General features: G+C 38.6%; 2 protein-coding genes, 1 long non-coding RNA gene and 1 other non-coding gene across 7 annotated transcripts in view; 2 read left to right on the plus strand and 2 right to left on the minus strand.

Annotated features, from left to right (window-relative positions):
- The first annotated feature begins 1,677 nt into the window (after positions 1-1,677).
- gtf2f2a (general transcription factor IIF, polypeptide 2a) lies at positions 1,678-15,076 on the plus strand. Of its 3 annotated transcripts, none has more exons than XM_086290559.1 (9): positions 1,678-1,831; positions 2,302-2,375; positions 2,606-2,630; positions 9,234-9,372; positions 10,561-10,620; positions 12,697-12,778; positions 12,944-13,043; positions 14,088-14,231; positions 14,349-15,076. In XM_086290559.1, the coding sequence occupies exons 1-9, from the start codon at positions 1,766-1,768 to the stop codon at positions 14,469-14,471; spliced, it is 813 nt and encodes a 270-aa protein (XP_086146685.1). In that variant the 5' UTR covers positions 1,678-1,765; the 3' UTR covers positions 14,472-15,076. The 3 variants fall into 3 exon arrangements, with proteins under 3 accessions (XP_086146685.1, XP_086146699.1, XP_086146691.1); XM_086290565.1 differs by having other exon boundaries at positions 1,695-1,831; positions 2,606-2,683; XM_086290573.1 differs by lacking the exon at positions 10,561-10,620.
- Positions 14,897-17,786, minus strand: LOC147339203 (uncharacterized). Of its 2 annotated transcripts, none has more exons than XR_015128934.1 (4): positions 17,628-17,786; positions 17,042-17,174; positions 16,663-16,749; positions 14,897-16,206 (listed from the first exon to the last, which is right to left on the minus strand). It is a non-coding gene; the product is annotated as an uncharacterized LOC147339203 (long non-coding RNA). The 2 variants fall into 2 exon arrangements; XR_015128933.1 differs by having other exon boundaries at positions 17,042-17,177; positions 17,628-17,781.
- LOC147339204 (small nucleolar RNA SNORA31) lies at positions 16,489-16,622 on the minus strand. Its single transcript, XR_015130358.1, has one exon. It is a non-coding gene; the product is annotated as a small nucleolar RNA SNORA31 (small nucleolar RNA).
- A 403-nt stretch (positions 17,787-18,189) lies between the features above and the next one.
- LOC147339205 (protein TANC1-like) overlaps positions 18,190-21,157 on the plus strand; it is a 49,906-nt gene continuing 46,938 nt past the window's right edge. The window contains exons 1-3 of the mRNA XM_086290539.1: positions 18,190-18,321; positions 18,542-18,646; positions 19,969-20,172. Coding sequence (XP_086146665.1) covers positions 18,571-18,646; positions 19,969-20,172 — 280 coding nt within the window. The 5' untranslated portion in view covers positions 18,190-18,321; positions 18,542-18,570. The remainder of the gene's footprint in view (positions 18,322-18,541; positions 18,647-19,968; positions 20,173-21,157) is intronic.

The raw sequence follows: 21,157 nt of genomic DNA on the forward strand, positions 1-21,157 counted from the left end.
TTATTATTAAAGTGTTTTATACAGCCAATGCTTCTAGTACAAGGAAACTGGCTGGCAGCCTGACAATTGCATTACTGTTCAGAGTCATGGTTATAAAGATGTAAACTTTTTATTTTGTTACTCCCCCCCCCCCTTGTATTCTTAGCTGTCAATACATCTGTGACATATTTGCTTTTAATCAGTCTTTGCACTGACTACTGATTTATCATAAAAGCTATATACAAAAAACTGTCTAATGGGGATTTCGGTAAATTTAATCAGCATGTCATGCAGCTGGTTTACTTACTATAGGACAGGAGATGTTAGAGGGAAGTCCGCTAGCGAGCTGTTAGGTTTTGTACCTGATGTGACTACTTTTTTCTCGCAGCACCAGGTATGGTCTCTTGATACTAAGCTCTCACCATTTCATTGTCTTCTTCCTCTTAGAAATACTACTTGGACTTCTTCATAAAAGCCATTAAAAGTTGACAAAAACATCATATTTACAGAGGTACATGTAAATGTAATTATAAAACAATGGAAGTACAAAGCGTGGCTGCAACCATGCTAATATACAAGGTTCTACATCCTTGAACAATTGTACTCTTTAACTAGGGTTGTTACCCTTCACAAAAGCATTGGATAACTATTGGAATTGTTCAGAGTCTTAGAGAAAGAAAGGTTGATTGTTTCTCATTGTCTCTGAATTAGCTAGCTAAATGCCTAACTATCTAGGTCAAAAGGCATGATCTTGTTTTCCCTTTTCACTCATTTGAAAAGCCTTTAAATGGGTAATAACTCAAAACAAGCCCCATATGTCAGGACCAGCCTGGCCACCAGGATTTAAGTACCTGAGTTCCTATCCTATAAAGGTTTCCCAGTGAATGAGGAAAAATAAGTGAAAATATTAAGTTGAGGATAATTGTAACTATAAATTGTAAATTGTAACTTAATTTTTTCCTTTAGGTCACCTGTGCTGGGACCTGCTCTTCCTCCTGGATTTTGCTGTGGAGCGTATGAAAACATTGTTGGTGAGGTTACCAGACTGAGCCCATTGGCAGTGAGTGAGAGGATGAGGATGGTGTGAGTGGACCCATGCTGGCAAAAGGTCAATTCAGGACACCTTGGCTCAGGACTTTGAGCACAGAACAAAAAGGATGAAAGAGAAGGTGAAAGACACAAAACAAGTAGAATGTTTTTCTTGCAGCACATCAGCTTATATTTTCACATTGGACCATGTTTGTACAGGTAACATCGAGATCAACCCCATGTGTCTTGCTAAATTTAGTTGATATAAATACTGTCAGATCGAATGTCATTTTCAGTTTTTGTGTGCTGAAATTTTGTGTAAAACTCAGACTTTGTACTTAGGAATGGTAAAGGAGAGATGAGAAACAATTTAGCCTAAGTTTTTATGTGTGGGGTTAACGTTTCAATTTTAATTTGACGTTTAACTAATTAGATTAATGGCATAACAGCCTGTAAAATTTGCATTAATGATCCCTTTGTACATCTGATTTGACTTTATGCTAAGCTTTTTCTGAAAATTGCTGTAAAATGCATTAATATGTAAAAAGTATTTGCTTTTAAGTTGACTAAACTGAAAAAAAAACTGTCATTGTGTTGTAATTTTTTAACAACTCTTGTTTTTTAGTAGTGGCTAAGCGTAGTGAAGGCAGTAGTAGTAACGAATATGGACCTTCAGAGTCGCCATACTTCCATATTTCATTTACGCATGCGTGTGGCGGTTGCCCTGCTAGAGTTTTAACAGTCGTCATTTTAAAATATGTCAGAAAAAGGAGAGGTGGATTTGACCGGTGCCAAACAAAATACAGGCGTGTGGCTCGTTAAGGTGCGTATACACTCTTTGTAATAACATTAGTTAATGGGATGTACGGTGAGTTACTAATTTAAACACGGCTAAAGCTTACGGTCTGGTAGCTTAGCATCTGCTGCTAAGTTAACTAACGCTGGCTAAGTTTATCATCTGTAAGCTAGCTCGGTTAAACTGGCATAGTACAATATTTTGGGAGCAGAACACACTATAAATAACTGGTTTAATTAGATGCTATCACTTAGTCTTCACAGTCTTGGTAAACAACACCCTTAGTTAGAATAATAGCAGTGCAAACAGTGACGGGATGTACATTGGATAAAATCTTAAGATATACACAATTAGCTTAGCGATTTAGACCAAAGTATGTGACAAAACTGCAAACGTAACAGTTTCTTTTTAATAGTGGGAAAGGAGTGTAATAATGATTATTGCTTATATTTTGTGTATGTGGATAGTTTAACTATAAATAGTGTTTCTTCTTCCAGGTGCCCAAATACCTTTCTCAACAATGGGCAAAAGCGACAGGCAGAGGAGAAGTTGGAAAGCTCCGGATCTGCAAGTATGTGAAGTAACTGAGCATTTATAAAAGTAGTAGAAGCCAACCTGCAAAGTTTCTTATGTGTGTCATGTGACATGGGAACTGAGTCTGTGTTGATCAATGGTAGGGGTTAGCTGAGGCTAACTACATATTTAATAGAAACAGTATTTTGGTCATATGCCGTACATTTTAAATATTTTTTTAGAAAGGCCCCTCAATTGTATTTTCTTTTCTTGTTTTTTATTTCCAAGGAAAGGAAATCAAGGAAAACCAGAGGTAAGGATTGCTCTGCATCCCAGTACTCTGACATACAGCAATGGACTGTTTTAGTAAGAGCCAAAACATTAAATAATCTTGATGTGCTCACAGGTTGTTGTCAATGTATTCATAATTGGGGAAACAAAATATATAGTTTGAATTTCAATTATTGTATTTAATTGTAGGGTGTTTAAGGGTAGAGATGGATATGTACTACCAAGTGAAGGGAGTGTGTTGAGAAGATGGAAGGGGTATTTTGAGGAGCTCATCATTTAAGAAAATCGGAAACAGAAGAGGATGGAGAAAGGACAGTTAATCAATCGGAAAGTACAGAGGATTAGTAAGGAGTAAGTAAGGACAGCTTTGAAGAGGGTGAAGAGTGGAAAAGTAGTTGGTCTTGAGCTATGGAAATGTCTAGAAGAGAAGGCAGTGTACTTTTTGACCAGATTATTTAACACAGTCTTAGAGAGAGAGAATATGCCTGAGGACTGGAGAAGAAGTGTAGTAATAATAATTATTTTTGAACAACAAGGGTGATGTGCAGCGCTGTAGCAATACCATAAAAATATGGGGAAAAGTATTTGAAGCTAGGTTAAGAAGACAAGTGATGATCCATGAGCAACAATATGGTTCTGTGCAGAAGTTCTTTGCTTTGAGTGTGTCGATGGAGAAGTATAGAGAAGGTCAGAAGGAGGCTACCTATGTCTTTGACAATCTGGAGAAAGCATATGATAGGTTTCCAAGAGAGAAACTGTGGTACTTAATGAGGAAGTCAAGATGTGACAGGGAAGTAAGTGAGGGTGGTGCAGGACATGTATGAGTAGGGCAGGGCAATATAGCCAAAAATATTTATCACGATATATATTTTAAAATTTGCAATAACAATATACCTGACGATATAATTGACACGAGACAAAGTACTTTACAACTCCACAACTTTATTAGTGCAAAAAAAACCCCACATCAATGTATTTTCACTTAAACAAGCAGCTGTTTTTTATGTGCATTAAATCTATATAAAAACTTTAACAGTGCAAATGCAAATTCCTTACTGACAGTTTAACCAAAAGGCATTTCCATGGAAATTGGCCGATATATCCTGAGCATAACCATATATAATATCTACAAAACTTAAAAAGAGGTTATAAACACACAATACGGTAATATTATGTTGAAGCACAGTACGTATCACTCCGCCAGACTCCTGACTATAGTAGCCGTAATGCTCCGACAGTCCATTAAGCGGTGCGGTTTGGTAACTTACGGAAGTCGTACTAAAACATTTTTTTCAATAACAACGGCCCGCTAGCATGCTCTACCAAAATTTGTGCTTTGGTGTGTATCTGACGGACGAAAGCCAAACTAGTTCCACACCACTGAAGTTGCACCATTTTTACAAACCAATTCTGGTTCTTCTGTTTCATTCAACGATCCGCTTTCACCCTTCTCATTCACCGTCGTCGCCATGTGCGGATGAAAACAAAGGCACTGTGCATGTGCGTTTTACCCTCTATCGCAGGGGTCACCAACCTTTTTGAAAGTGAGAGCTACTTCTTGGGTACCGATTAATGTGAAGGGCTACCAGTTTGACACACACTTCTCAAATAACAAATTTCCTCAGTTTAACTTAATTATGTGTTATCAATAATAATTAATGATATTCATCTATGTACGGACACTAATTATGTTAATTATTTTTCACCATAATTATAAAGAATGCAAGTAGGAAGGTAGGAAAGGTAGGAAACATAAATATCAATATGCAACACTTTATTTCTATATATCTCTGCAAGTATTTACATTTTGAAGTGATCACTTCTACAACATTTTCACTTACCACTAACAAATTTTAACAAATCATGCACTGTTACATACATTATTTTTGTATGTATGTAACATACAAAAAATCAACTTTCAAATTTTGCAGAACTTTTCACCAAATTGGCAGCATTTTAAAGCAAATTGTCACATGTTACACTTAACAAACACATTTGTTTTTCAATAATTAAATTCAACTTTGACATGACACTGTAATGTTGCCACTGAGAACATCTAATATGGCTTTCTTTGTTTGTTAGTGGGAAACCTGGCATTGCATGCTGTTCACCAGTGTGTTGTAATCTGGGGTATAACTTGACACTGCAACTCTGAGTGAGTCTTGCAGATGTGCATCGAAGAGTTCTGTGTTTGTTCTTGATGAAGTTCATGTCAGAAAAGGCTGATTCACAAAGATAGGTTGAACCAAACAGGCTGGCAACCTTCATAGCTGCTGTGCACACACCACTGTACTTTTCTGTGTCAACAAGGCACCAAAAGTTTGGTGCACCCAGATAGGCTTTGAGGTGGACGTCATTTTGCAATGTTACAGTTTCGATTTCCACCTGTCCAGCATCCAAGCTGAACACTGAACTTAGTTGCTCAGCAATGCATGTTGTGTCCACATTCATGAAAGGATTGGAAACAAATGAGACACATGGCTCAAGCTGATCAAGGTCACAAAACCTGTTCTCAAACTCTTGACCAAGTCGGTTTATGACTTGAGTGTACTTTTCTGCAACTTTGTCAAAAGTCTCAGATGCAGAAGCATTGTCTTTCAGCACCATCTGCACAGAGGGAAAGTGCAGCACCTTTTTTCTCTGTAAATGCACAGAGAAAATGTTCATCTGGGCTTTAAATCCATTTAAAGCACTTATCATGTCAGCAACAGTCTTACCTTTGCCTTGCAGCTCACAGTTCAAATGGTTCAGTTTCCCAGTAATGTCTGTTAAAAACGCAAGGTCAAGTGTCCACTCAGTGTCCTCCAGCAGAGATGTGTCTTCCCCTTTGGATTGCATGAACTCCTTGATTTCACCCAAAAGTGACAAAAAACGAAGCAAAATCCGTCCCCTGCTGAGCCATCGGATTTCCGTATGTAGTAGCAGGTCACCATATTCAGCTGACAGCTCCTCCAATAGCACCTTGAATGTTCTGTGCTGTTTAGCTCTGGAGCGGATGCTGTTTATGATCTTCACGACGGGAGTCATGACGTGCTCGAAGCCGATCACCTTTGCGCATAACGCCTGCTGGTGAATGATGCAGTGGTAATGCATGAAGTTTGGGAACTCTGTGTCACCTTTACAGTGAGCGATGAATCCCGTATGTCGGCCGATCATAGCAGGAGCCCCGTCGGTAGTCACTGATACCAGCTTTTCCAACGGTACCTTTTTCTTCACGAAAAACTCCTTCACCGCATTATAGATGTCAACTCCCTTCGTAGTTGTCTTTAGCGGCAGTAGTGTCAGAAGTTCTTCTTTTGTGGAGAAACCATCAAATACCATCCGGATAAAGACCATCAGCTGTGCTGTACTGCTGCTGTCGACAGACTCGTCACACTCGCTCAAACCTGCCTTTAATTCGCGGGCCTTTTCCGCTCACAGTGTGCTGCATGGTAGCTTGTGTGACACGTTCGGAAATGTCTCTCCACGTTGTGCCGCTTTGCCGTTGCCACAGTTGCCCCGCAAATGAGACACACGCATGAATCTTTCACAGTGGTAAAAAAGAACTCTTCCTCCCATTCACTGTGAAAATTATGTTTTCTTCCTTTTTTCCGCCATGTTTTCCTCATCTCCTCACCTTTGCCTTTGCTGGTCTTCACGGCAACTGTTTCCGTGGAGACCAGCTAGCACTAAATATTAGATCATGATCTAATATTTAATAATAAACATTTTTTTTAATATATTATCTCTAACAAATTAACACCAATGCAATTGTGATTAAAAAAATAGCAAGAAAAAATAAAAATAGATGCAGCTTACTGGTAAGTTGTTATGGTGAGCTATTTTTAGAACAGGCCCGCGGGCGACTCATGTGGTCCTTGCGGGCGACCTGGTGCCCACGGGCACCGTGTTGGTGACCCCTGCTCTATCGCGATATTTCATTTTCTTATCATTGCCTAACATTATACCGGTATTACCGTGAAGGTTATGATATGGCCCAACCGTGTGTATGAGGGCAGTGTTCAGGTGTGTTGTCTCTGAGCCCCCCCCTTTTTTTTTGATGTGATGATGAACAGCTTGACAGATGAGCTCAGGCAGGAGTCTCTTTGGATTATGACATTGTGATCTGCAATGAGAGTAGAAAACAGGCAAAATAGAGCCTGGAGAAGTGAAGATGTGCACTGGAGAGAAGAGGAAAGAAAGTCAATAGAAGCATAATCGAATATGTGTGTGAATGATAGGGTAACAGTGAAAATCCAAGGTGTATAGTTAGTGATAAGTTTAAATACTTAGGGTACACCATGCAAAACAGTGAACAAAACAGATTAAGAACAGTTAGTGGGTGGAAATGAGTTTACAAGATTATAGCGACGAGTTAAAAATGTTCACATTTTCATTGGGAGGATTGGAAATGAGTGTATCAGATCCAGTTTTATTGTCATATCACAGATTCAAGTAAAAGTTGGTGAAAAAGTTTATATTGCAGAGCTCTAGCTTAGCAGATCATGATAAAAGAAACACAATGCAATCCAGTGTTTTCTATATGTGCAAACAAAAAGTAAAAGAGCATGTCTGGCAACAGAATAATAATAATACTAATATTAATAAATCATAAATAAATAGAAACTTCATAATTTGTTCAGCAGCCTGATAGCGATTGGACAATGTCTCTTTTGCATCCAATTTCAATTTTAGACTGAGGATTAGAGCTGGGCGATAGAACGATAACGATATGTATCGCGATATAACTTTTACTCGATAGAAAAATTAAACTATCGTGATAGACCTCGCCGCTCTTGTCCTCTTTAAAAAAAAAAAAAGAAAAAAAAGAACAGCCAATCCAAATTACGTAGCGCAGAGCCGAACCAATCACAGCCACAGCGTCACGTCACGTGACTTGTTACATACAGCACAAGTGCCAAGCCGCACATGTGTATTTGTTTGGGAAGCAGCCAGCCACCGCACCGCCCGGGTAATGAGTGCGCCGACTAGAAAAATCAACCGAGCGTGACCGAAGAGAAAACAGATGATGGTTCCAATGCCGGAGAGGTTGTCGAACGGAAGAGCCATAGAAGTTCCGTAGTGTGAAGGTATTTCGGCTATTTCAAGTCTGACAAAAAACAGAGTAGCGCGCACTGTAAATTGTGCCGAAAGCAAGTCTGGAAATACAATAAACTGGTGCATGCGCTACGTCCACACTTACCCGGGTATTTTTGAAAACGCAGATTTTTCTATGCATTTGCACCTTTCGTCCACACGTAAATGGCGTTTTTGGTCACTGAAAACGAAGATTTTTAAAAACTCAGTTTTTGCATTTACGTGTGGACTAGAAAAACGGAGAAAACGCAGCGTCAAAGGTGTGCACATTTTTTGACGTCACACTGTGCGCCACGTTATTGTTTCAGTGAAATGAATTTCTACAATACTGTTAATTCTACTCTCTGCAGTGTTTAAATGCTTACATATACACACAGTTACTGTCCCTCCACACATACGACTCGGTTCTGCTTCTATGCCCCAGCTTTGTTTACTTTTTCCCACCGAGGCTTCTAGACTTCTGATTGGCCAACATTTCTGCACGGTTAGGAATCTAGCTCCACCTGCTGCTTTGGCATGTTCATAGCAGCGTTTTCCTTCATTTCTGCCTTTATGTGTGGACGGGATTATTTTTTAAAACGAAAACGGAAAATCTCCGTTTTCAAAAATACCCGTGTACGTGTGGACGTAGCCTGAGTCTCTGACTGGAAGCGCTAATTCGTCATTCGGCTTTTGTCAGACTAAAGTAACTGTTAAAACTGTTTGAAAAGCTAAGCTATACAACAAGGAGAGATTGAGAATTCCCTTTTAGTTCTCAGTTTATTTGATATTGACAAAAGTTAGTCAGTTTTGTCTGTTCTTCTGTAAAACAAACTAAGATTTATTTTTAGAATTAATATTTTGTTTCTAAGTGGAATTGACAATTTAGTAGTCTGTTTCGTTTGTTCTATTTTGAAACTTAAACGCTTTAGCGGCTGCCTTTTGTGTAGTTTGCAATATTTGCCTTTATTTATCTGAAAAAGTCTCATGTTCCTTAAGTACATCTACCCTGTTGAACTTATTATGGGAAATAAATATTTAAATAAAAACAAGCTGCTGATTATTTCACATTTTACTTGTGAGCAACTGCACATTTAAATTTTACAAATATAGTTATTTGGCTTATATCGTGATATATATCGTTATCGCCTGAAATGAAAAAAACATATCGTGATATGAAAAAATCTTATATCGCCCAGCTCTACTTGCCATATTCCACTTGTTTGCCCACTGTTGAACTGGTGTCATGCACTAAGTTTTGGCGTTCTGATGGACCTCTGGACAACAGCTTGACTGGCTCTGATATCATCAGCCTGAAAGGCAGTGTTGCTGGCAGTGCTGCCTGAACCTTTTATTAAGCTAGGGATACTGGAGGGGATAGGTTTGGACAAGCTTCTTTGAAACAATGTCACTAATGCAAATTCATGTACCTGGAAACTGCATTTCTTGTACTCAGTGGCATCACTTCTGTGAGCCCTGTTTACTACCTTATAAATGGCAACTAGATCCCAAGTGTGTAAATCTGTCCTGCTGCTAAAAAGAAAAAAATAACGTGATTGACTATTTACAGGTGTCTTTCACTTTGAATGAAGAGCTGACTGTGATTGACGGTATAGAGGATAAGACGGTGTCTGCACCACGCGAACACCCGTTCACCATGCAGTCAGTGGGAGGTCAGACATTGGCAGTCTTCACAGAGACTTCATCAGGTGACTTTCTGTTTTCATCTACCACTGCTTTTTCTCTGCTTTCAACCTCTTTGCTGCAAGATGAGCTTGACCTAATTGCAATATCAGTTTTCTGTGTTAACTAATACCTCATTAGAATCACAGGTAAGTTGTGATTGGGAGATGGAGACGTCCATTTTGCTACTCGTTGTACAGTTTGCTGCCTTCATGAAGTTTTCCTGTTGCTTGCCCTTTTTTGTCTTTGTGTGATCTGAACTTTTTGTAGACTTTTCCTAGAGTGTCACATTGTCCACAGTCCTAACAGTGGGTACTCACAAGAAGTGTACTCTACATCGTGGATTAGTGGACACTCAGTGGAAAACAGAAGAGTCTTTTGTCTTTATCCAGTTTAATTTGTGTTTGTCTCTACGTGTTTCAGTTTCAGCGTTTGATCGTCTGTCATTTGTTGGGGGTTGACATTTTCAGTTCACTGCCAATCAGCACAGCCAATTTGGGAATCATTTAACATAGCAGGGACGCTTATCAACACAAATCATTGCTGAATTTGGAGTTGATTTTGTGCATGGGATTGTTTGGCTCAGTTTGAATTTCATCAGTCTCTTTTGTTCTTTCAGTATAATTAGGTTTTCAATTTTTGCATAATTAATTACTTTGCTATGGATGCCGGTGATCTTGAGCTGCAGTGGTTACTTTGGGACAGCATATTATATGTGTGTGCATTTTAGGGCTGCACAATTTAAATGGTTCCTTGAGCGAGGCATTAAGTTTGAAGAACTTAGACGTGATCAAGAAGACAGCTGCAAAAGCAGTGAGAGGAAGTCATGAGGTAGTAAAATCTAAACATTTTAGTAGAGCAACAGAAAAGATGAGAAGTGACTGTGTCTAATTGGAAAAAAGTGTATAGTTTAAATTAGAAAAGCAGTTTGGTAATATTTTCTTATATTTAGTTTCAAATGAGATTCATTTGTGCAGCCCTGCTATGCATGTGTATCAGTGGTGGGACAGGGCATCCGTCCTCCCTTGTTGTGCGGCCATGCTTGCTTTGCTCACGCGCACGCATTTGTATTTGCCAGAGATCGTGATGAGAAGCGTTGTGTAATTAAAAAACATTTTTGGTGTGCGACTAAACCCTGGGTGTGGTTCTTACTGTTGGATCCCTTCCATCCCTCGTATTTTTCATGTTCACCATCCCTCCCTCCCTTCCTGTAGGCCAGTCAGAAGAGAGATCTGATGGCAGCAGCTCAGGTTCGGGGGCAGGGACAGGCCCAGGTGAGTCCTCCGTTTACCTAGCAAGTGACAAAGTTGCACAAAGCAGCTCATGAAGTCAGTGAAGTGATTTAGGAATCAGACGCGAGGGTTTATTTTTCTCGTCAAGGGAAGTTTTTGGTATCACAGTAAAAAGCCATTTACATGCTAAGGAGAATGGCGCTGTGTGTAGTGACGATTGTAATGTCTGTCAAGTTGTATTTTTGGCAGTTATTTGATGTGTGTGTGTGTGTGTGTGTGTGTGTGTCTGCATAATCATTCATCCTTCAAAACTACTTGTAAATGTAGCCAATTTTAAGAACTTTGTTAAATTTAAAAAAAAAAAAAAAGTGTCAGTTTTTTATAGCACATTTCATTCATCACTTAAACTCAGTTTTATAAGATATCTTTATTGCCATTGCACAGTCATACATAGTACAAGAGTACTATGTAGTACAATGAAACTGGAAAATCGCCATATCAATTTATCACCATAAAAGATAAAAACCTGTGTAGAGTTACAGTACCTTAAGGCAATAAATATAACAAAATGTTACAAATAAAATAAAACAGAAGTTAACACACAGTTATTAAGTGTAAAGCATGATTTTGACTTCTGGAAGAAATCTACGTAGTAACTTACAACGTAGCAGAAAACTCCTCTTAACCATCATCACTGCAACTCAGTTGTGGCAGGCTGTGTTTACCTGACATGTGGCGTAGGGATAAAAGGAATTTCCGGTTGCTTCATAAGTTACAACCTAGATTTCCTGCAGACGCATAATTCAAATTCATGAGCTTGAGAATCAAAAGGGTTTTGGGTTTTTTTTAATGTAAACAATTGTTATTACAGTTAAGTGAAGTTAAAAACTAAATCTAGATATAGAAAAATTGTTTTAGTTAACTGAAATAATAAATAAAGTTTTGGAGGAAAAAAAAAAAACTAACAAATTATTTTGTGAGTCTTGTCTAATAAACTAATAAAAACTAAACTAAAACAAAGAGATTTCAAACAAAAAGTTAAGTGAAAAAAGAAAATCCATTCAGGAAACTAAACTGTACTTAAAACAAAAAGTCAAAATGAAATAAAAATTTAAAAAGAAAATTGAAAATAAAAACTATAAATGTGCCCATAGTGGTACCTGACTGTTGGTGAACAGACAGCTTGTCTGAAGAATAAGACCTCAGTAATAGGACTTCAGCACATTTAGATGTAATTCTGAGAATAGTTTAAAGATCTGCACGTGGTGACCTGACAGGCCTAATCGGGTTATAGACACTTGAGAGCTTTATTAACTATAGGAAGGGTTTTAAAAGATAATTCTGATTGCGATGGTGCAAAACAAACGTGATTATTTACAGTACAGATGTGTGCATTTTTCCGACTAAAGCAGTAAGTGAAGAACTATTCTGAGCCTTGGTGAACAATGTAAAAACAGTGTTTTTACAGAACTACAAGCACAAGAAATGTGGTGATTTAACAAGAATTAAGTGTGGCCAAAACATGTGTGCATGTATAAACTCTAATATTTACTAATTAGAAGTGGCAGAGGTTTTTGGTACTGGAAGCTTTTTGTTTTTAGTCTGTAGTTTGGGGAATTTTGAGTAAGAGTGGTTGAGCGGCCTTCGGTCTTGTGCACGTAAATAGTCTGTGGAGCACACAAGATTATTAGCTTCTTATGCATTTGCAATAGAAAACGGTACGTGCTGGCTACACTGAAAGCCGCTGCCTCGAAGGGCTGAGGTATCAAATAACTAATGGGTTCCTAGAAAACCAGGAAGGAGTTCTGTTAACACTTAAGCCAGGATTATACTCTCCGTATCCACAAGTCACTTTGGTTTGGTTTGGTTTGTTTTCTTTGGGGGGGGGGGTGTTTATGTCCGCAAACAATGGCATTATGCTGGATTCTACTCTGATGTAGTTTCTCATACAGCACCTAGCAAAGGATTTTTTTCTTTCTTGTTTCTAAACTGTTTCCACTTATTAATTTACAGCATTTGTTTCTATCCCTTCTCTCTTAAAAATATGCCGTAAGTGCAGTGGTGCACATGGACTAAAAGTCTGTATCAAGTTTTTTAATTAGCTGCACTCTCTTTCAGATAAAATAACCTTGGAGGGAGTGGTAGTGCAGAGAGCAGAATGCAGGCCTGCTGTCAGTGAAAGCTATATGAGGCTGAAGAGGTGAGCATTTAACACTTAAAGTTACATGAAATAGCATGGATTGTCTTGTATCAGAATGTCTTAATACTGCATACATGTGGATGTTTTACTAGAAATTTATTTATATTTGTTTCATCTATATTTTATACTTACCAGGTAAAGTACTTCTCCCTGTCTCTCTAACAGGTTACAAATTGAAGAGTCCTCCAAACCGGCCAGGCTGTCTCAACAGCTGGAAAAAGCTGTGACCAACAACTATAAACCTGTGGCCAATCACGATTACAATGTAAGAAACCCAACAGAGAAATCTGTTTATTATTACACTCACTTTCTACACTTTTCACGTTAGGTTTAGTTCACGCAAGAGACACAATTAACTGACATCTGGCCAAGAATTTTCTTGTTACATTTTACTGCCTTTAGTATGTTCTTAGTTGTTTTTGACCACATGCTCTACAGGATTCACACACAAGGTGACCACATGTCCCACTTCACATAGTACTTCCCAGCACGATTATTTCATCCCCCATTAAATATGCATATTTCATCAGTGCCCCATATTTTTGATTTCTAATTATAAACAAAATACGGGAGATTGGAGTATCACAAAAAACATACAGATAAAAGCAGTTAATATGAAAAAAAAGGAAAACCTATTCTCATATTAAAATTCTGTAAACTGGCCCCTAATTGTTAATCTTTTCACATGTGTTGACTTTCCATGGATATAAATGGAAAATGAAGGAAAATCTACTACATTTTTTAGAAAATGAGTGCAAATTATATATTATCTCACTTTGCTGTTAAATCTTTAGTCTTCTCTGACTAAACTTAAAGGCAGACAGAGGCAAACAAACAGCTGCAGACACACTCTCTGCTACAATACAAGTCAATAAGCATTGTTTCAACATAGAATATAAAAGATGTTATTTTTCACTTTGTGACTTACTGTCTAAATCCCTTCAGAACGCATTAAGCAGAACTGATGACCAGTTTATCTGTTTGTGTACTTTTGGTATCTCCTCGTGGTTCTAGACAGCTTAAGTTGCTTTTCAAAGTAATAAATTTAGCATCAATTAATTAATCCCTTGAGATCTAATGAAGCACTTAAGAGATATTGTGCAGTATTTCCTTATTGAATGTATATAGAAGTTGAGCTGTTGCTATGGGGAGCTAACTTTGAATTCTCAACAAGCAAATTTGCCAAGTCCCACACCTGATCAATTTAGATGATATATGATCTTTTCGATAGCCCAGAGTATTATCAGTCTTCCATGCGCAGTAATTAGATAATTGTTGTTTAGCTGACTTCTGCCTGTTTTTGCTGCAGCGTGAGTATGAGAGGAAGAAGAAGGAGGAGGGCAAGAGAGCCCGAGCTGACAAGCAGCAAGTGTTGGACATGTTGTTTTCTGCTTTTGAGAAGCATCAGTACTACAACATCAAAGACTTAGTGGATATCACCAAGCAGCCTGTGGTAAGACTTGAGAGCTCGGTTATAACTCATTTGAAACAGTACTATTGGCTCAAAAAGCTACTTTTACATTTAGCTTTAATTCTCAAGAATATTATCTCATATTGTTTTTCTTCTCAGATTTACTTGAAGGAAATCCTGCGTGATATTGGCATCTACAATGTGAAGGGGACACACAAGAACACCTGGGAGCTCAGGCCAGAGTACAGACATTACCAAGGCGAGGAAAAGACTGATGAATAGTTTTTGAATCCAAAGGTCAATACATGCTTTCCACTCAGAGGAGGGATTTCCTCTTAGATCAGAGCTTGGTTTGACCTGGTTTCTGTACATCAGGTCTGAAGATGCACTGGACAATGAGGTGGAGTTTTGCAGTCCCATCTCATTCTGTAGGAACAAAAATAAAGGGCACTATGGAGAAATCAGAGGTTAGGCCACTGCTTTTTCTGATGTGGTTCCCTTTCACAGCTTGAGTGTGCTCATTAGTGTTTTAAGAAGTAAAGGATCTATGACTTGAGGTTGAAAGCAGTGGATAATGTTTTTAAGTGTTTTGTATATCCAGAAATATGGGGTTTAATGTGGAGAGGACAAAATTTTTTTAGAAGAGAAACTGTTACTATTGGTATAGGTTCCACTCAGATTTTTGTGACGTTTCTTTTACAAGTCCGTTTTTGTTTTTTTCTTCAATGAAACATGGCTCATCAGTTTTCCACACCACAACAAATTGGATCCACAATTTATTGTGATCTTTACTCCAGGTGTCTTCTTATAACCCACCTTTTGTATTATTTTAGGTTGTTTTATATTTGGTTGACTTATGCAATAAAGTGTTTTTTTTCAATAGAAAACTTGTTTTTTAATTATATTTTCATAGCAGCCAGCTTAATACTTGATACAAAAGCATAAATGTGAAACCACAGTGACGACAAATCAGCATTGACCCAACGCAGCCACCCACTTTGGTCTTTTCAGTCTTTCAGTTACTGTCGTCTTCCTATCACTTCTAAGTAGTCTGGCCATTTTCCTGACATCAAGATGTCAGACCTGTAAATCCTAGAGATGGTTGTGAAGAATCATCCCACTGGACCAGCAGTTTCACTTAAAACAAAACAACTTTACATTTCTGATGTTTGAATTTCAGTAGGTAATCTGCATACCTAAATGCCTCGACTCATTTTGCGATTGGCTGGTGTAAAAAAATAAAATTTACCAAGAAGGAAATATGAGTATGAACATATTGAGAGTGACTGTTAGTTCAGTGAGTTATTTGTAAAGAAAATAATTTTCACTAGCAATCAAACTAACATGTACACACATCTGCATTTTTATTCTAAATACTAACAGAAATATAGCAGAAGTGCTATACTTCAGTGTGGACTACAGTAAAAGGCATTCAGTACATTTATATAAAACTGGTAATAGGTGGTCAGTTTGATATTACTCATTACTGACATTGACTACCCATATTGAAATTTATTCCCCAGTGACAGGTGGTACCTGCCTTTGGGAATGGCTGTAGTTCAGCTATATGGCAGCGCAGCCACCAGTCTAGTATTTTGAAAGAGAGTCAACTATAGTTACAATAATCCAAGAAAAATTCCTAATTGTCACTTTACAGTGACTTACTGATGCACGGTTTTCTGTATTAATGTAGGGTCTTTACAGTATGAAGCCCCATGAGGCTGGAGTTGTAAAGTGTTGAATACTTTCCCACAGACTTAAACTTTTACTTTCACAAAAGTACTCATGAAAATACGGTTGAATAATTTTATTTAAATAAAAAAATAAAAATAAAAAAAGAGTCAGGTTTATACAACACAAATCTTGCTGGCAAATGAAGACCTGCTATAAATGCAGCACTGAAACCACAACATGACAATTACAAACTTGCTCTTCGGTTTCTTTGGCAACAGAGGAAGTGAAGATGTCCCACTGGGCCAAGCTCCATTTGCTTTTTACAATGCATCCCACTCATTATCTGTAAGAAGGGGTAAAATATTAAATAAAAATATTAGAAAATGTAAACATCCAACTGCATAAAGATATCAGCGCTCCTGCAATAAACAATTTAAAGTAAGATCTCATCAATGCCTTCAGTCAACAGTGACCACCACAGTCTGTCTAGAAACCACTACCCTGTAAATCTGTCTTGAAAGCATGTGCAGGTATTAATGTATTTAGTGGGTGAATACTTAAAGCTGTCACGTCACACCACGTATCCCCATGTGAACCCAACCTTTGACCACTCCTAACAAGCTTAAAATGTATTCCATTATTCAATCTGTGCCGCTATAAAAATGAAGCAGTCAGAAAGCGCGAGGAAGGCTCAGTTTAGCATCTCTATGCAAACCCAGAAGCCAAAGAAGTCTGCTCCAGGTCTATCAGTGGATGCAAATTCATGTACAACCCCAGTTAAAACATTTTAAGCGCTCACCAGCATTCTCAGCGTTGGTCCACAGCTTGTCAGCCTCTCGCAGCTCTGGTTTTATTACCCCGTGCCTTATACATATCCTTCATACGTCTGAAGGAGGAAAAATTTTTTATACATGATACAGTCTCTTTACAAGAATATGTAATTAAGGTTTTTGTGTGCTGGCATGTTAAAACAAACATTTTATCCTCCCTTCTTCAATCTGAGACGCCATGGAAAATGAGCGATCAGAAAGCGCAGGGACATTTAATATTACATCTAAATGTTATAACCCAGGAACTCACAGCAGAGAGCCCAGGCTGTCAAAGATGTGGTCCGAGGACAGGCTTGGTCACTTTACTAAACAGTGGCAAAGTCGTTACAATGTAAACTCAATACATACATGTTCGCACACTGCTTGTCAGCTGTCGTCTCAGGTCATGTAATACACAGCTACTGGCATCACTAGTGCATCATGCTGAAACACATCAGTCATCCGCAGCTGGCTCATACAGGTATTCATCCAGCGGGATGATCTGCTTTAAAAGTGCGAAAAAATACGTTAAAAAACGCTTTAACACTTAATCAAGGTCAGAACAGGTTTAGCAGATATGCGCATGGAAAATATTAGTTACAAAGCTCATGTTAGAATTAACATGAGCTAACTAGCAATAATGGAGCACATCCGGTGCTATGCTAAATCTGGTATCGTTAACGAGTATCCATTAACCTTTCTTAAAATCAGCTCTCTCTCATGGCACGAGGCATCATATTTAGCCCCGTGTTACTGCTCATTTCGCTCACTTAGCCGTTAGTCTGGGGCAAAACTAAGAAGCCGGGATTATTTTGCACAAAATATTTTCTAACTCGTGACACAAAATGGCTCGAGCTCATTTTACACGTGTCCGTTGATTCACCATAAAACTCAACAGAACAGACGTCACTAACTTAGCTGTCTTTAACTTGACAGGGCGCCTGAATATACTTACAGTAGGTCATGTCAGGTAAGGTGAATGAGTCGCCGAGGTTACGCATTATAAAGTTCACAAGAACGCCTTTCACTTGCTGCAACACACAAGAGCACAGGCAGCGAAAGGACTCCTCTGAGGTTATCATCCGGATTATAAAGGATGCCGGTGGCGGCTCATTGTCGCCCCCTTGAGGCCGGTTAGGAACTTGTAATTTGCGCTGTCGTCCCCTGGTGTTCAAAATGGATCACGGCATGTATTTAACGTAATGTCCGAGTGCGCTGCTTTGATATTCACTCCAGCTTCCTTAGAAAATTACACGAAGTTAGGCTACTCTTAAAATAATTATCAAAAACTAATTTAAATGAGTTTGAGCACAAACTATTATTAGCTGGCCTGGCATAGTATGAGAGATATAGATTACAGCGAATAATAAAAAATAAAAAATGGCAGTTTCATTAAGTTCAAACATCAAAATGGGATAAAGACACAAAAAACATAAAAGGATAGGATAAGATGTATCAAATGCATAGACAGATTTCCATCAAATGTGGAACACAGGGCCAATGCGCATGTGCAAGACGACCCCCTTCTCCCATCATTTTCTGGAGGTGAAACACTTCTTAATTGGACTCCGCGAGTTTAAATGCTCCTCCATCAGCTTCCTGTGGATATATGTGAGGACATGGAGGCATCAAAGAAGACTTAAGAGCAGGTAATCTGAGAATTTTGGGATGCTAATTTTTTTCATATCTAGCTTACTATAATAATTCGTGCAAACTATTTGTTAAAGACTATATATATAGATCATGGTATTAAAATAAAAACACCATTTAAATGTGGCAGCTGAATTAAGAACTAACAGCGGGGGTAATTTTGTCTGAATAATGTGCCCCTAATTCAAATGAACATTTAACTTTTTTTCCCTTCCACAGTCAGTAGACGGTGAAGCAACAGCCCAGCTATGTTCAGAGCAGTTTTTGGAAACAAGAGAGATGGAGGAGGAAAACGAGGGGAGAAAAAGAGCCAGAGGCACTCAGGTAGAAACAAAACCACTGGAAATACCAGTGAAGCAAAAACGAGGCATGCATGCTGAACAAAATAATATTGCAACTTTTAGCAGATGTTTTTTTTAACTGTATGCCCCTTTTGTTTGGAGGTCACAATACTGTAAATGGAAAATGTATGTTATGTTGTGCACACTCATTCTGGTGTTGTTTGATGGTAATATTCAGGTTCTCTCTTCTCTTGGGTGATTTAAGTAGAGTCATTTCAATTAGCCTAATTCATCAGTGTTCCGTCCTTCACACAGTGTCCCGGTGCTTGAATTTAAAGTGTGTCAGACGAAGTTAGAGTGGGTTAAGCAAACATCCTGACCTACTAAACACACGTTGAACACCAGAAGAATTTGTGAGTCCAGCAGATGTATCTGTGCACTTGGCATGAGGCTGTTGTGTCTCCTGTACATAAGTTCAGTGTTCTTTAGGATTCTCTGTCGCAGATGAAATGAAGCTGTTTGTTTTTTAATTTTTTTTATTTTAAAAGTGTACACTTGTCAACTCGCTGCAGTAAAGATGTGATTCCAGAGTGTGTTGCGGAGATACATAAACATAAGTAGAGCTGGGTATTAGAGCAACCATGTTGCCCATCAATATTTGATAGTGTGCTCCACTGGGTAGAAAGAACAGAGAGGCTGATAGAGAACTGTGTCAGTCTCATTAAAATGATAAAGTGTGTTTACAGTACACTGGCTCTTCTCTGATCATTTGCAGAGAGATGCCACTTTCTGCCTCCTTCTTTAAAGCTTGCCATTAAAAGGCTATGATCATTCCACACTTTCAGGGATTATGCAACAGCATAATAGATGAATTCATAGATTAGGCAATGCAGTTCTGACTACTTATTTGGCTAGTGGTAAAACACACTCATTCAAAGAAGAAGGTAGTAAATTGCTTAATTTTGCTACAGGGCAAACTATGGCAATGATATATAATCAGTATATAAGTGAGTCTCTCTAATCACATGGCTTTGGGAATTATAATGTCTCTTTAAAGGCTGTAATAAGAGTGGATATGAAAATGATTGAAGTATTAAGAGAGAATAACTGTAGCCAGTTTAATGAGCGTGATCCCAATTCTTTAAATAGATGATCCAGCAATGCCAACTTTCCATTACCTCACTGGGAAATATGCCTGGAGACACGATGTGTTTGCTGTGTCGCAGCCTTCTGTGAGACATATTTAATAGGCTTATTCTCTTCTTGTGATATCCTAGATCTACTGTAACTGCACTAACTCTGCTTTTACCTCAACACCTGCCCACCTCTGTCTTCTCTCTACACCCGCCTATGCGTTCCACGCAGGTGACGAGGTGTATGCCCACAGCACCTTGCAGAGAGGCAGCGGCCAGCGCGCCTCTCACTTCCAGGACCACGATGGCGGCTGCACCAAAAACTCAGCAAAACAGAAGAGACTGACCAAGGGCGTGTCCATTTCTTTGCCCTCCTCCCCTCTTCTCCCTCACCAGGCCGACATTGTTCCCTCCCAGTCGTGCAGCAAGTTCCCAGGTGGGTTCACTTGAGATGATCATCCAAACAAAAGCGTGGTCTGGATGTGCTGTATGTAACTGAGAGTGACAAGGAGGTGTGCGTCAGGGACTAGCTGCAAAAATAACAGCATGCTTTCACGGGTTTGCCTTGATTAGCGGGGATCGTCTGTGCGTTCAGCTGTTCCATACATGTGACAGAAAATCCAAGTGCATACAGACCGTGCCTCTAGGGCTCAAAAGCATGTTGACAGATTGTCAGAGTAAATAATTAAGTGAGATAACTTAAGGCAAGAAACCTCAATTAGGTGGGTCATTTTTGAAATATTGTACTATTTTGGATCAATGTGTAAGATATTAAGTCACATTTTTGGTCACGATGAAAGAGAAAATAAACCAACCATTAATTTGAGGCCAGCTTATTATCACATGCATCACATCTACTGTTGGCATGACAAACAAAATGTGTTTTTACTTATTCAAACAACTGTGAATTGGGGCACACGTTAGCCGACAGACTGAAATCCATTTCATGTGATCTGTGTTTGATTGTTGCAGAAAAGCATTGTTACCTGGCATTGCCTTTTCTCTTGATTCCCATATTTCCTGTCAATCTGTCTCATCAAAGCTTCAATAAACCAAAAATGACAAAAAGTGCAGAAGCAGAATCACGTGACGTGATTCAGTTATGTGATAAAGAAACTACGTCCTCTTTGAATTCGAAGGTTTTACGTATCAGGATATCCTTTTAAAAATGACCTTGTCGTTAGCAGATTATAAAATAATTTACACGCAGCAGCAACATGTGTTACACTGTGTATTTATTGTCATATAGCAAAAACTGAGCCAGAGTGCAGGAGCAGTGTGTGAAAAACTAAGTAAACCCCAGTAGCTTGTAAAACCACTTCTACCAGCAATAACTTGGTATGACTTTATCAGGCTCTCACATTGTTGGAGCAATTTTGTCCCACTCTTCTTTACAGCATTGTTTCAGTTCATTGAGGTTT

This window comes from Aulonocara sp. 'chitande type north' Nkhata Bay, linkage group LG1 (assembly GCF_057382095.1).
Source record: "Aulonocara sp. 'chitande type north' Nkhata Bay isolate Kocher_YH1m ecotype deep benthic linkage group LG1, A_spYH_male_GT1.1, whole genome shotgun sequence".
Lineage (NCBI taxonomy): Eukaryota > Metazoa > Chordata > Actinopteri > Cichliformes > Cichlidae > Aulonocara > Aulonocara sp. 'chitande type north' Nkhata Bay.